At 39.4% G+C, this 12655-nt stretch overlaps 2 protein-coding genes across 4 annotated transcripts in view; one reads left to right on the top strand and one right to left on the bottom strand.

Moving 5' to 3' along the window:
• Positions 1-2028, top strand: part of VASH2 (vasohibin 2) — a 58747-nt gene extending 56719 nt beyond the window's left edge. Inside the window, exon 8 of the mRNA XM_034764585.1 lies at positions 1312-2028. Coding sequence (XP_034620476.1) covers positions 1312-1384 — 73 coding nt within the window. The 3' untranslated portion in view covers positions 1385-2028. The remainder of the gene's footprint in view (positions 1-1311) is intronic.
• ANGEL2 (angel homolog 2) overlaps positions 1233-12655 on the bottom strand; it is a 40520-nt gene continuing 29097 nt past the window's right edge. For all 3 annotated transcript variants that reach the window (XM_034764582.1, XM_034764583.1, XM_034764584.1), the window contains exons 8-10: positions 12302-12465; positions 8973-9928; positions 1233-1313 (exon numbers count right to left, since the gene is read on the bottom strand). In XM_034764582.1, coding sequence (XP_034620473.1) covers positions 9774-9928; positions 12302-12465 — 319 coding nt within the window. In that variant the 3' untranslated portion in view covers positions 1233-1313; positions 8973-9773. The remainder of the gene's footprint in view (positions 1314-8972; positions 9929-12301; positions 12466-12655) is intronic.

Raw genomic sequence — 12655 nt, 5'->3', positions numbered from 1 at the left:
CCCACCATGGGAAAAGAAAGGCGGCTCTGATTCCTCCATGTTAATGTTCTCTTGCCCTTTTCCCCCAAGCCTCATGTATGTTGCAAGTACTGGGATTCACAAACAGGAGGGCTGGTGGGAATAGGCAGGTTGGTAAGAGGTGGGCAGGCTCAAGGGAATCATCCTCCTCCTGCTTCCCCCCCGACTTGCAGAAGAAAATTAATACAACTCCAGGCTCTACTGACCCAACTGCTGCGATTCCCCCTTTAAGGCTGTGGAAGCAGAGCCAGGGTGTTGGCCTTCATGGACACGGAGCTGATCTCCCACTGGCTGTCTGGGGTCTGCACAGGCTCTGGGAGATGGAGCTATGGCTCTATCCTCTCTGAAGGAATATGTGAAAAACCTCAACAACAACCTTGCAGAGACTTTCTCAGGCTTAATCCCCTCATAGGTGATTGGGCCCATAGTTAAGACACTTTCCTTTCTGCAACGTGTTTAAAAGCTAAATAGGACACAGGGTAACCATTCAGAAGAGGATGCAACTATTTATAAAGCTAGTTGTAGAAAGATTGACTAAACAGTTCAATTTGTGAATAGTTAAAGGAGCATTAGCTACTTGCAATAAGGTTCCCAAATCTCAAAAGCTATACGAATTCATAGAAGAAATGTGTTATTTTCTGCCCTCACCTTCAATGGTGCAACACTCTTAAAGAGCAGAAACTATGCATCTCAAATGAACAGCTAATAGTCAATAGTGAACTGCTCCAGTTACAACTCCATTGGAAAGTTGTGTCCAAACTAAGTGGCAGAGAGAGAGTCACAGGAAAAAGGACTGGTTAGTAAATGATATGCCAACCAAAAAAGCCCGCAATTTTATTGATCCAATTCATTAGAGCAGGTTAAATCGTATTCACCAGAAAAAAGGAGATGTCTGAAGAGGTTGACTTTTAACTTGAGCATCTCTCTTCTTCTCACTTTTCTAAATAAATCCTGCATTTTTCTGAAATGATTTTTGCTGTTTAATGTTTATCTATGTAATGCTTAAATCCTTGCAAAGGAGCGGGCAATGCACAGGATTTACCTTTAAAGGATTTACCCACAGTTCCCCAAGTCTCTGCACGCAGCTCTGATCTTCCCGCCATCACAATGTGAAGATAACATGGATGCTTTCTGCATAATTAGTTCATTCAACAAAAAAAGTTTTTACATTAGATTAAGTGACAAGAGACTTTGTTCCATTAGTTTCTTTTTTTGCAATGGTGTTTTCAATTGCACAATCTCTGTGTCAAAGAAATGCTGAACGCTGACCACCTCTTCCCTCTTTCATTGCAGGCCTGCAGTGATGGACAAGAAAGGGGGTGATCTCACTACATTGAATGAAGTGGGCTATCAACTACGCATCTAACAAAGCCATATGCCAGATGGAGGGCTTCCATGGTGCTTCTCACTGCACACATTACCATATGCTCCGTTGAAAGAAAGGGGAGGTGGGGGAGAAGAGAAACCAGGACTATTTATTAAGAACTTGTGGATTTTATTTAAAGTTTCACTTAGAAAATAGAAATTCTAGAATGATGGCAGTATTTTTTTAAATTCAAGTGACATCAATGAAAAACTAAATTATCGACAGGATTTCTTCCCCTCATCAAATAGGAGGGAACCACTGTGTGTTTTTTTTTTTTTAATTTAAATAATTGTTTCTAATCTATTTAATTGGCTTTTAATATTGTGCTCCATTAGTAGTATTAGGAGTGGTGATGAAATATTTCTCGTTAGTGTTAACGTGCTGGGGTGCAGTCGGTTTAAACATCAAGTCAATATTAATTTTTATTCAGCAATAAAAATAGCAGTGCAGAGGTGGATGTGACTTTTTAAAGTGTATTACCTCAGTATACAAGAGATATGCAAAATTTACAATTTTAATTTTATAACCAATTTGTACTGTTTTCCAGCATTTCTGGGAGTACTATGTAACTGCATTAGATGTACCCCGCCACTCTTTATTATGTGCATGCCTATGAAAAAGTGTAAGGTTTGATGCAAGTGTCTTCTTGACGCAAGTGTCTTCTTGAAAGCACTGCTGTCTTAGAAATACAGAGAACCAATTGAGGTTTCTGTTTGGGTTTTTTAATAACTGACAAACAATGAATTTTTAAAATTTCATAATTTTTTTTAAACTTTGTCACAAGCTTTTAAACTTTGCAGACTACAGTGTTAAAGCACAAGACCTGGAGATCATTGTTTTGTAGAGGCTAGCATTTGCATTGTATTAACAGTCAAACTGTGTGTTCGGTCTCAGACTCACAAGGAAATGTCAGAATCAATAGGCTTCCTTGAGAGAGTATTTTTCTATCCATATTTGTGTGTAATTTTGAATCATTTTTGTCTTTTGAAGGTTAAACAGTCTAAGGTGGTGATGTCTTTGTGTCTTATATTAAGATCAGACATCGCAACTTAGTTAGGGAAGGTTCTCCTTTATATGCATTACAGTGACCTTTAAAAAGAGATTATTGTTAGAGTAGGCGTAGCAATAATAGTTGATTTTCACATTTTTTTCAAGAACAAGTTTGTCTATTCCTCCATCCTTATGGTGTCCTTTTGCTGATGGATTTAACTAGTACTACGGATGTATGGCTGGTTTTTCAAACCAGCTGAGCTCCCATTTAAGGACCTAATGGAAGTAGTCAGATTTTTGAAGTGGCCAGATTTTCAAAGTGCTTAGCACCCAGGAGTTCTCATTGAACTCTGGGAGTTAGTGGGTGCGGAGTACTTGAAAGTTTAGCCACTTCATTTAGGTACATATATGGGAGCTGAGCTGTTCTGAAAATCTAGCCTGTACACGGTAAGCCATGCTTTTTAAAGTTTTAAAAAACAAACAAGCCAGAAACATGGGGCACTGGTGCCTTTTTGTCCTTCGGATTTTCTGAGGAGATGAGGTGGAGAGGTAAAGAAGACGACAAACACAATACTTACTAGAATCTTACTAAGGCATTTGGAACACTGTGAATGAGCCAGTGATGAAATGGATACAGAAGCAGATGGGAATGCCAACAGTAATTTGAAGAAAACATAGTCCTGCATGGGAAAGCTTTTCATATTGTGTAGTGGGCAAATACTTAGATAGCACAGGACAAGATGACGATACAAAATAAGTGCTTCTGTTATAAACGTTAATATAGCTTCCATTAAATATAGCTTTCTGTTTAATTCCAGTTATACATGAGACAATTCAAAAGACTCCAATATACCTCTATCATACAAGATGTATATGAATAAAGCTTTAATATTGTGAGAAGTAGGAGCCCCAGATTTTTAATAAATATTTAGCTGTTAAAGAGAAATCAGTCCCCGAAGTTGGAATCGGATTTTCCATGACCTTGCAGCTTGCGTAGTCATTTTTATATGTGCGTGGTGTAAGCACGACTATTCACTTTACACAGGTGTGAATGCAGGTGCAAGGTCATAGTCATTTTGGTGGGGCAGAGAGAGGTGAATTTTATTATAAAGTAAAAGTACTAAGGCAGTTGATTTACTGTAATGTCAGATGGAAAAATTTCCCAAGCAAGCTATTGCATAAACACTGAATAATGTACTGATCTGTTGTCTGGCCTTTCTTATGCCTGGAGGCAGAGAACATGACTTTTTATAAAAAGCCGTGGAATTTTTGCAATACACAATCGTGAAATAAGCTACAAAATGACTAGAGACTAAATTAAGGCCCCAGTTTGGCAATCAGCCCTGGCAGGTCCTGCTGCAATTGAACAGGGCTCCACTGAAAGTGGCTAGGTTTGCTGCAGATATGTTTGGAGCTCATTGCAAGCTTGAGGCTATGTATTTCCCCACTTTTTTTAGTTCCTTCCCTCCCCCCCCCCGCCCTCCCCCAATACCAAACAGACAAACCACAGCTGGTAATTTCTTTTCCTAATTCCCATTTCATTTTGGTTACTCAAAACGATTCCCCCTCTGTCTGAAGAACAGCACCGGTGATGATGACCTGACTGAATTTAGAGGATTTCCTTTTCCTGAGTTCTGGAGAGGGTTCCTTGCAGTGAAACATCATTACAGCCCACAACCTTTCTGTTTTGTGTATTTGTCAAGTCTTATTTGCTTTAAAATAGGTTTTGACTAGGATGGGGTTTTTGGGGGGAGGGAGGAGGTTAGGTGCCGGGGTAAAGAATGGGAAAAATCATGGTTTGTATTAGTGTAAAATTTTAAGCCATTATGATTATCACTAGAATTTCAGTTCTAAAATATGTACTGCTCAGTGTTTTGTGACCTTGTAAGCATCAGACAACTGTTAGCTTACACAACAGGTTCCTCATTAATGAAGTAATAAGGAAAATAAGGTTTAGTTAAGCAACAGAAGCCTTGATTTTAACTGCACTTTGGTGCCATTAGAATATACTTGATTTTGAAAAAAAAATATTTGTTTTTCTACAGTACCCTGCCTTTTTTGCATTTCTTCCAACTTGATGATGCGGTTTTACCGGCATCCAGAGTATTTTGGGTTACATGGTTTATCTGAACGTCTAACTTACTACACCGAAGCTTTTCTAAGCTATAAAGCTGTGACAAATTATTTTGTACCTGGTTTGTTTTGAAGTACAAGTGAATTTTATTCATTCTCTTTAAATTTGCTCTTGCACTTGCATTTTTGTCTTACCTTTAAAACTGATTCCAACTGCCTGTTTTTCTAGCTCATTGCAAACTTGTCAAATGGTATTCTAGAAGAATACACATGCATGGCTCCAGGTCTTGCTTTTCTCATCACTTGTATGTTTATGTGCAGCATGGAACTTTAATAAAATGTCTTGGTCTTTTTTTAATAGCCTAGTATCATTTTTGGAATGTGTATTCATGTACAGGTGGTAGTAGTAGTATGAACTAAATTATATAGTCATTTGTGGGGAAAGTGGTTTTAAAGCAGTCACTCTTTGATTCAGTCATGGTAGGCTAGTAACACCAGAATGGAGGAGGGGTTAATGCAAAATTTCATAAATCTTCAATATTAAATCAGCCAACCACTATTTGGCACAAAGTAACCTAAGCATTAAGCCCTTAATCATATGGTGAGTTCTTGTTTTCCCTAGTGATGGCACCTGCCAAGAAACTGAAAGACAGTATCATACCCTTGAAATCTCTCTGTGGAACAATAAACACCACTCACTCAGCATCTTTCATCAGTACCGAATGCTACAGCTGCTGCTGCTTTACTGTCAGGGAAAAGTGTCTGCTCTATCCAAAGCATTGTCACCAGTTAAGAACTGTCTCTTGAAGAGAGAAGTAAGTTATTCAGGTTCTTTGCTAATAATGTGCTGATGAAGCAGAACAGTATTAGTGGCCTTATTGGTTTAGATTTGGGCAGGAGGGAAATAGGGAATGTCCTTGAGGCATGCAGGTGGCTTCCTTCAACACCTTGGTTAACTGGCTGTTAAGATGTAACAAGCCTTCCTTGATACAGCCGGCATGTAAGTACCCTGCAGTTCTAGCAGCACCAAATAGCTATCTGTCAGATAAAACTAGGCTAAGCTTTTACTTTCACTTTCTGAAGTGTTTGGCTTGTTAAATTGGTAAACAAACAACAACATCTTTCAAAACTGTGACCAGATACAGACTAGCACTATACATAGTTCATCCCTTGGCTTGGCTCCACTATCCTGTAGGGATAGAAGAAAGAACTGTGTGTGTTCAAATTCAGATTTTTAGGAAGTTTTCACTGTCCTTGCTTGTTACCCTCTTTCTACCAAACCAAGATTATGCTTTGCAGGGTAGGGAGGTGGAATGGAGGAGGAAACTCAATTTTTCAGCATGAACATTTTTTTTCTTTGAACTATTTTCTGTTTAAGTTTGTCTGGTCTATAATCCCTTGTATGAACTAAGAGGTCAGTATGGATTACAGCAGTATGGGAGCTGGTGCTGACAAGTATGTGCATTGAGCGTACCAAAACCTGAACATGTTTCGGTATAGCTAGGGCCTTGGCTTGTATCAGCACTGCCTGTTACAAAGCCACAAGTGGAGGGTTCAAAAAGAACAGGCCTTTAGGAAGAACTAGAAGCCACTCGCTGGCAGAAGAAAATGAGATCTCAGCCTGCCCCTTCCCCTATGAAGTCAGGAGTTGGGAGAAAGTGTGTATTATACAGTGTTCCAGCCTGTTATGCAGCAGCCTAATGTTGTGTGTGGCGTTAGTGGTGAGTTGTGATGCATTGCTAAAATTGTACGGGGAGGAGCAGTGTTGCAGTCAGTGATAAGGTAGCTCTAGTTTTTCATGCCTGACTCTTGTTTTCAGCCATTAAAATGCAAGAACTCTGCCACTAGTTGAGCCTGAGCAGTGGCTTAGCACAAGTTGTGCCAGCTCAATAAGTGTGGGACAGGTGTGACAGTTGAAAACATAAGTATGTTAAAGATAGGTGGTATATAGCCTAAATCTCAAAGTCTGCCCATCTCTTAGTTGGGGGAACAGGCTGTATGTGCAACCCCATCATCTTGTAGGGCTGTTAGGAAGGTCATGTTTTTTATTGTAACATCTTTATTAAAATAATTACAACTTAAATTGATTTAGCTTTATCATATGAATTGTAGATAAATAAAAGCTGCCATACTGACAGAGCTCCAGCTTCAGCGGAAATCTTTAGTTTCCCTTAGGCAGCAACTATTTTTAGTGAAAATGTTTCAATTGTGTTCATGTAAAGGATATTCAAGGAGCTGTAGAGTACTTAGCACCACTGTTAAACACCATGTGCAAGTCAGAGTCAGCTGTTTGCCAGAAACTCTAGCACTATTACATGAAGAGTAAAAAAGGTTCTAGCTCTCGCCCTTTCCTCACTTCGATTATATAAAGCTGGAGACTTTCTGAGTGTTCTTTAAACACCACAGCTGAACCCTTTTAAAAACAGGTAAATTTATCAAATTCTACCCATAGCCACCTTTTATTTAAAAAAAAAAACCCTCCACCATGAATCCGAGTACAAGTGTGTGGAGTGCAAAGCTCATATGTTCAGGCATTGACGTATACACAAACAGACTAATACGTGCTTCTGTGATATTCCATGTACAACCTCTACTACTCTCCCCGAGAACTATAAATTTTCACTGTTTACTGATCTCCCTTAATCTGTCCTAACAGCAAAAGAAAAAAATGAGGGTAACAAACAAGGACAGCGAAAACTTTCTAAAAATCTGACTTTGTCTCTGACCTAGTGTGTTCAATGAACCAGGCAGAACAACCAATAAGCTTAGTGCTAGGCTCTCTTTTCCCATGTACTATGGAGCACGTTAGACCCACTGAAACAAAGTGGGAATTACTGTTACTGTTGTTTGATTATATAATCTAAACTCCAATTTAAGAGGTGCAGTGGTTATGGGAAAGGCAATGGAAGAAGGACCTGAATGAGTGCTTTGGAAGACAACCTGGGGATGTTTGCAGGAGAAAGTAGGTGCCACCAGGGGTCCTTTTTGCTCCTCCAGAGCAGGGGATAGAAGTCCCAGCCAGCAGCAATCTTTTTCTCCCACAGTGACAGTACTTCAACCCTTTCTGCTATCTACCCTTGCTCCTATACAGATCATCCACGTGCAGCACTTATACAACAGGCTGAGAAGATGGCCTTTTCAGATTTATCTAGTGCCAGATATTTGTGACATCGTCACAAAAAGTTAAGTTATGCAGCCATTTGCCTGGCAGCATAGCTGCATTTACTGGCCCCAGAGCTTAGAAGCTTTAACCTAACCCACATAAAATCGGGTATGCCAAGAAGTATCTCCTGACTATTTTTAAATAAAATAGCTAGCATTGTTTTTCTGCATTAACTGAATGGATGGCTATAGAGCCAGACAGATTAGCTCACTGTGCAGATAGATCCTTAAGTCACAATCTAGTTAGCAAAGATCAGAGAAAAACCATTCAAGCAGAACCAAAACTCAGTCACCCCAAAACATTAAGTCTGAATTATGAGTTCAATCAACTGGACTGTCATTGGCCCCACATTCCTCTGAAATAATGTTTAGCTTAAGTCTCAGAATATAAAGTGACAATCAAGAAGATGGTTATTCTGTATAGAATCATAGAATATCAGAGTTGGAAGGGACCTCAAGAGGTCATCTAGTCCAACCCCCTGCTCAAAGCAGGACCAATTCCCAGCTAAATCATCCCAGCCAGGGCTTTGTCAAGCCGAGCCTTAAAAACCTCCAAGGAAGGAGACTCCACCACCTCCCTAGGTAACGCATTCCAGTGTTTCACCACCCTCCTAGTGAAATAGTTTTTCCTGATATCCAACCTGGACCTCCCCCACTGCAACTTGAGACCATTGCTCCTTGTTCTGTCATCTGCCACCACTGAGAACAGCCGAGCTCCATCCTCTTTGGAATCCCCCTTCAGGTAGTTGAAGGCTGCTATCAAATCCCCCCTCATTCTTCTCTTCTGGAGACTAAACAATCCCAGTTCCCTCAGCCTCTCCTCATAAGTCATGTGCTCCAGACCCCTAATCATTTTTGTTGCCCTCCGCTGGACTCTTTCCAATGAATTAATTAAAATTAAAGTTAAAATACAGAAAATGGGACATGAAAGTGGATGGAACATAAAGAAATGTTTCTGAATTCAGCTGCTTATTGGAATATAATGATCAAGTAGAAGTTTCAGGTTTTTTCTAGCAGCACACTAGTGACAGCAACTCTATTTAGTAATTATACTTCTGTTCGTTAAATTCTATGAGATAGGTTTATCTCCATATAACTGGAAGGGACCTTGAAAGGTCATTGAATGTATGGATCTGTGTGTGATTGAGTTAAGTCACAAGAATTTCTGTTTGTCCTCGCCTCAGCCAAGAAGTTTGTTAATGTAGCACATTAAGGTTTCATCTGTAAGTGCTAGGTGTTTTGCAGGGTATGCTGTGTCATGGTGTATTATGAAACTGAACATGAGGGAATCTTTAAATGCTGAATATTCTGGAGCTGTAGTAATGTTACAATATTTAAATGAATATATGAAAAATAGCCTCACCTATTCCATAAACACTTCCAAAACCTCAAAAGGTCTGACTCCCAGATAAGTCTGTTTAAAACAAACAAAATGTGTTTAAACATGAAAGCTCCTTCAGAGCTACCTGTGCTTTACTGCTCTGTGTTCAGGTACCACAAGTTGCCTACTTGGTTTCATTTCAGATTCTTTTTAAAGAATCTGCAAATCAGCAAAACATGTTATACTCTTGTAAGATTAACCATTACACAATCATTTTTTAGAGCATAACTAATTACAATACTGCAAGAATAGGCCCAATCCGGCTGCCCTGGCACTAGCTAAATTCCTGCTGAGGGACTCCAAGATTGTGCCCAATATTTAGATAGTTGGGGAGGGCAACAAAAGCAACTTGAAATAGAATACACTTGAAACTACATAGATACCTACTTTGAGCTCATTATGAAGCTTGCTACAAACACACAATCTTTTGCTTGAAGGATTGAGAGAAATACACTGTACTTAAGAACCATCACCCATTTTACTATGATTTACAATAAAAACATCTTTTTTAAAAATAATGCCTTTTTTCAGATTATAGCACAGACATTTTCCATTATCAAAAAGAGGAAGCTAATGTAAACTCATTTCTTTTTGTCTTAATGACTCCACAAAGTAATTTGAGCAACTTTATAAAGAAATCTATTTAAAAACTCTACTTTACACAACACTAAAAATTCAGCATGCAGGCATTACTTTAACCAGTCTGGAAGTCCTTGAATTAAAAAAAAATTACAGGAAGAAGAGACGGTGAAGGAAAGTGCAGATATAAAAATAATTTGGGAATTATTCTTCAATAAGCCTGAACTGAGCTAGTAAGGACAGGTGATCAGAAGAGTTATGTTCATTGGGAAGACCATTAACTGTCCACAGATCTTGCTCTGTTAAAAGTGATAATCTACCAAGAAGCTTCAGACTTCCATCAAAAGTATCTTCGGCTCCTACATAAAAAGAAAAGAAGAAAAGTATGTGCAGAACACACGTAGTTGTGAGCCAAATCATACATACCCACACCCACCTTAAACATGGAAGGACGACTCCAACCTGGGTGGAGTGGCTTGTGATGTCTTAATACAACGCTTTGAGAACAATGATGCTATACGCAAATCACTTCACAGCTGATTATATCCACTATGTTTTGTGAGAGTTAAGATCGTTCTATACGTAACAAGCAAACAAGTCCTTTGACACAGTAACTGTCGCTTTATCCATGAAAAGAAGGTAGTTTAAGAGCTTCCCAGCTGAACAGTTTCACCGAACTCCCGGTCTTCAGCAAGCCAGCAGCTACTTTGGGGCTCCATGAAACTACTCAGCTGGTTCAGGAACTTCACTCTTCAAGCAGCAGAACAGCTTTGCAGAGCTCTAACAAGCCAGCAACTCTGACTGCATTGAAGACCAGCCTAGTCACTGTGAAACTGTTCAGTCAGCTCAGGAATACTGCACAGCCTCAGCACAGATCCTGAACCAGTTGAACTTTTCAGACACATCCTGGTCTTCAAAGCTACAGTTGCTGTGGCAAAGATCCTGATCTTCATGGATGAAACTATTCAGCTGGTTCAGGAGTGCTCCTGAACTGTCTGAACAGTACCACAGAACTCCTGGGCTACAGAGACCCAAAAGCTGGGTCTCAAACTGATTTCCCTCAGCTAAGCTAGAATAAACCAACAGCTATGCAGGAAAACCCATTTTTTGGTTAATTAATAAAATGACCTAGCTCCAGAGACCCCTCCACTCCCAAACTTACTATGTACAAAGTCTAGACTTTCTACAAGCTGTAGTTTATAAGCTAACGAGGCCCAAAACATTACCAGACTTAAAATGCGAACTTGTTATTAGGCCAATTTTTAATTTATTAGCACTTGGAAACGAATTAACCGATTTTCTTGAAACTACTCAAAATTCAAGTTTTACTCAGATTATATGCTGAAAGTTTACGGCAGATACACTTTTTCATATGAAACAAAGAGCTTGAACTCCCGTTTTCAGAGCAAAACTGAATACAAACTTAATTAGGGCATGCAATGGCACTACCATAATATATACATTCTAGGTGGTTTAGGGTTCAGTCTTGCAAGGTGCTGAGTATCCTTAACTCGCACTGAAGTCAGGGGCAGTTGAGGGCACATGGCACCTTGCAGAAGTTTTCAGCACATTGCAAATCCAAGTCCTTGAAGCTAGATTAATTTTCTTGCATTTTTCCTTTTACATTTGGTAGTGTATAGAAAACTGAGGCACAGATGGTTAAGCAATTTGAAAAGGCCACACTGGAAGACTGTGCTTAAGGTAGGAGTGGAACGCAGGTCTCCCTGTTATGGGATTTACCCCAGAATGATTCAGCTGGCCAGGCTGCACTGTATAATGGTTTTGTGAAACTAAAAGGATTTCAAGCAATATAAAAGGCTCATTATCCTGTATGATGCTGTAGGATGAAGCAAAGCAGATGGCCAATTGTAAAACATGGAAACTTGTCTCTCAGGGAACCCACAACAAGACCACAAATACAGTAAGTGGTACATTACCCGTTCTTGGCATTTAAATGTTACCAATGAAGCACCCACCCAGATGTGTTGTGTCTTCCTTGCACCATCTGGTGAGTTTTAGCTGCAACTGCAACCACAAAATTGCGACACAGGTACACACACACAAATGCTCCAGTGTGATTTTTTTCATCCCATACCAAGAGATCTCAAAATCACATAGGTCATCTCTTGAGAAAACACTAATGCTGCTCCAAGGTAATTTTAAACATGACCACTCATGCAGAAGTTGTCATCTCTAACAACTGAAATCTCTGTTCATCATATTTTTGAAAATGTGAGCCAATCATATCACTGGTCTAGTCACTAAGCTCACATAGGCTACCGAATGACAGTGATACTACCTTGGCGTTCACTTCTTTAATTAATGCTCATCAGGAGTCCTCAACTCCTTGAATCTTATAGTCAAGGAGACAATGATGACCACATAAGTGTCAAAGTGTTTGGTAAAAGAAACGGTGCAGGCCACTGCAGTGTTCTACAGAGGACATTCCCTATGTACAACAATGATCCCAGCAAGCAACAAGCTAACATGAATTAGTAAGGGAGAAAATAAAGGACAGGAAGAGTTAAGACTATAGTCTTAATCTGTGAGGGAATAGTTCACATGTTCAAAATGTTTGGGCACCTGTAAATCACTGAGGTTAGTATCTTTTGTGTACTTGAGATCTGTGAAATTTACCAATATGCCTGCTTTTAGGCTAGGTTCTGAACTTCATCATTCAGCAGGGAGATATTCTTTAAGAGAACTTTAGTGCTTGAATTCAGCTTCTTTACCTGGCTGAGCAGCACTATCATCCTTTGCTGCAGAATAGAAAATGTAATCCACAGTGACAGCACTTCTGGAGTGACAAGTTGTTACTTCTGGAACCCCACTTTCAGGTAAGTAATGAGAATAGACCGAAGATAATCTAAAGTGGTGTTGTAATTTCGAAGGAAACCTAAACAGAATTACACAGGTATTTTATTTCATTATCGCTACTAAGTGAAAGACTTCGTCATTAATAAAACACATGTATTTAGTTATTATGGCAAAACAAATAAGCTGCATAAACAGAGTCTTTATTTTTAACACCCCCTGAATGTGCTAAGTAACTTTCTCATGTTTTGCATCTTGTTAACTTCTTGGAG

The sequence above is a fragment of the Trachemys scripta genome, chromosome 3 (assembly GCF_013100865.1).
Source record: "Trachemys scripta elegans isolate TJP31775 chromosome 3, CAS_Tse_1.0, whole genome shotgun sequence".
Taxonomy (NCBI): domain Eukaryota; kingdom Metazoa; phylum Chordata; order Testudines; family Emydidae; genus Trachemys; species Trachemys scripta.
Note: the sequence above shows the minus strand (reverse complement) of the source record. Positions and strands in the feature narration are given on the sequence as shown.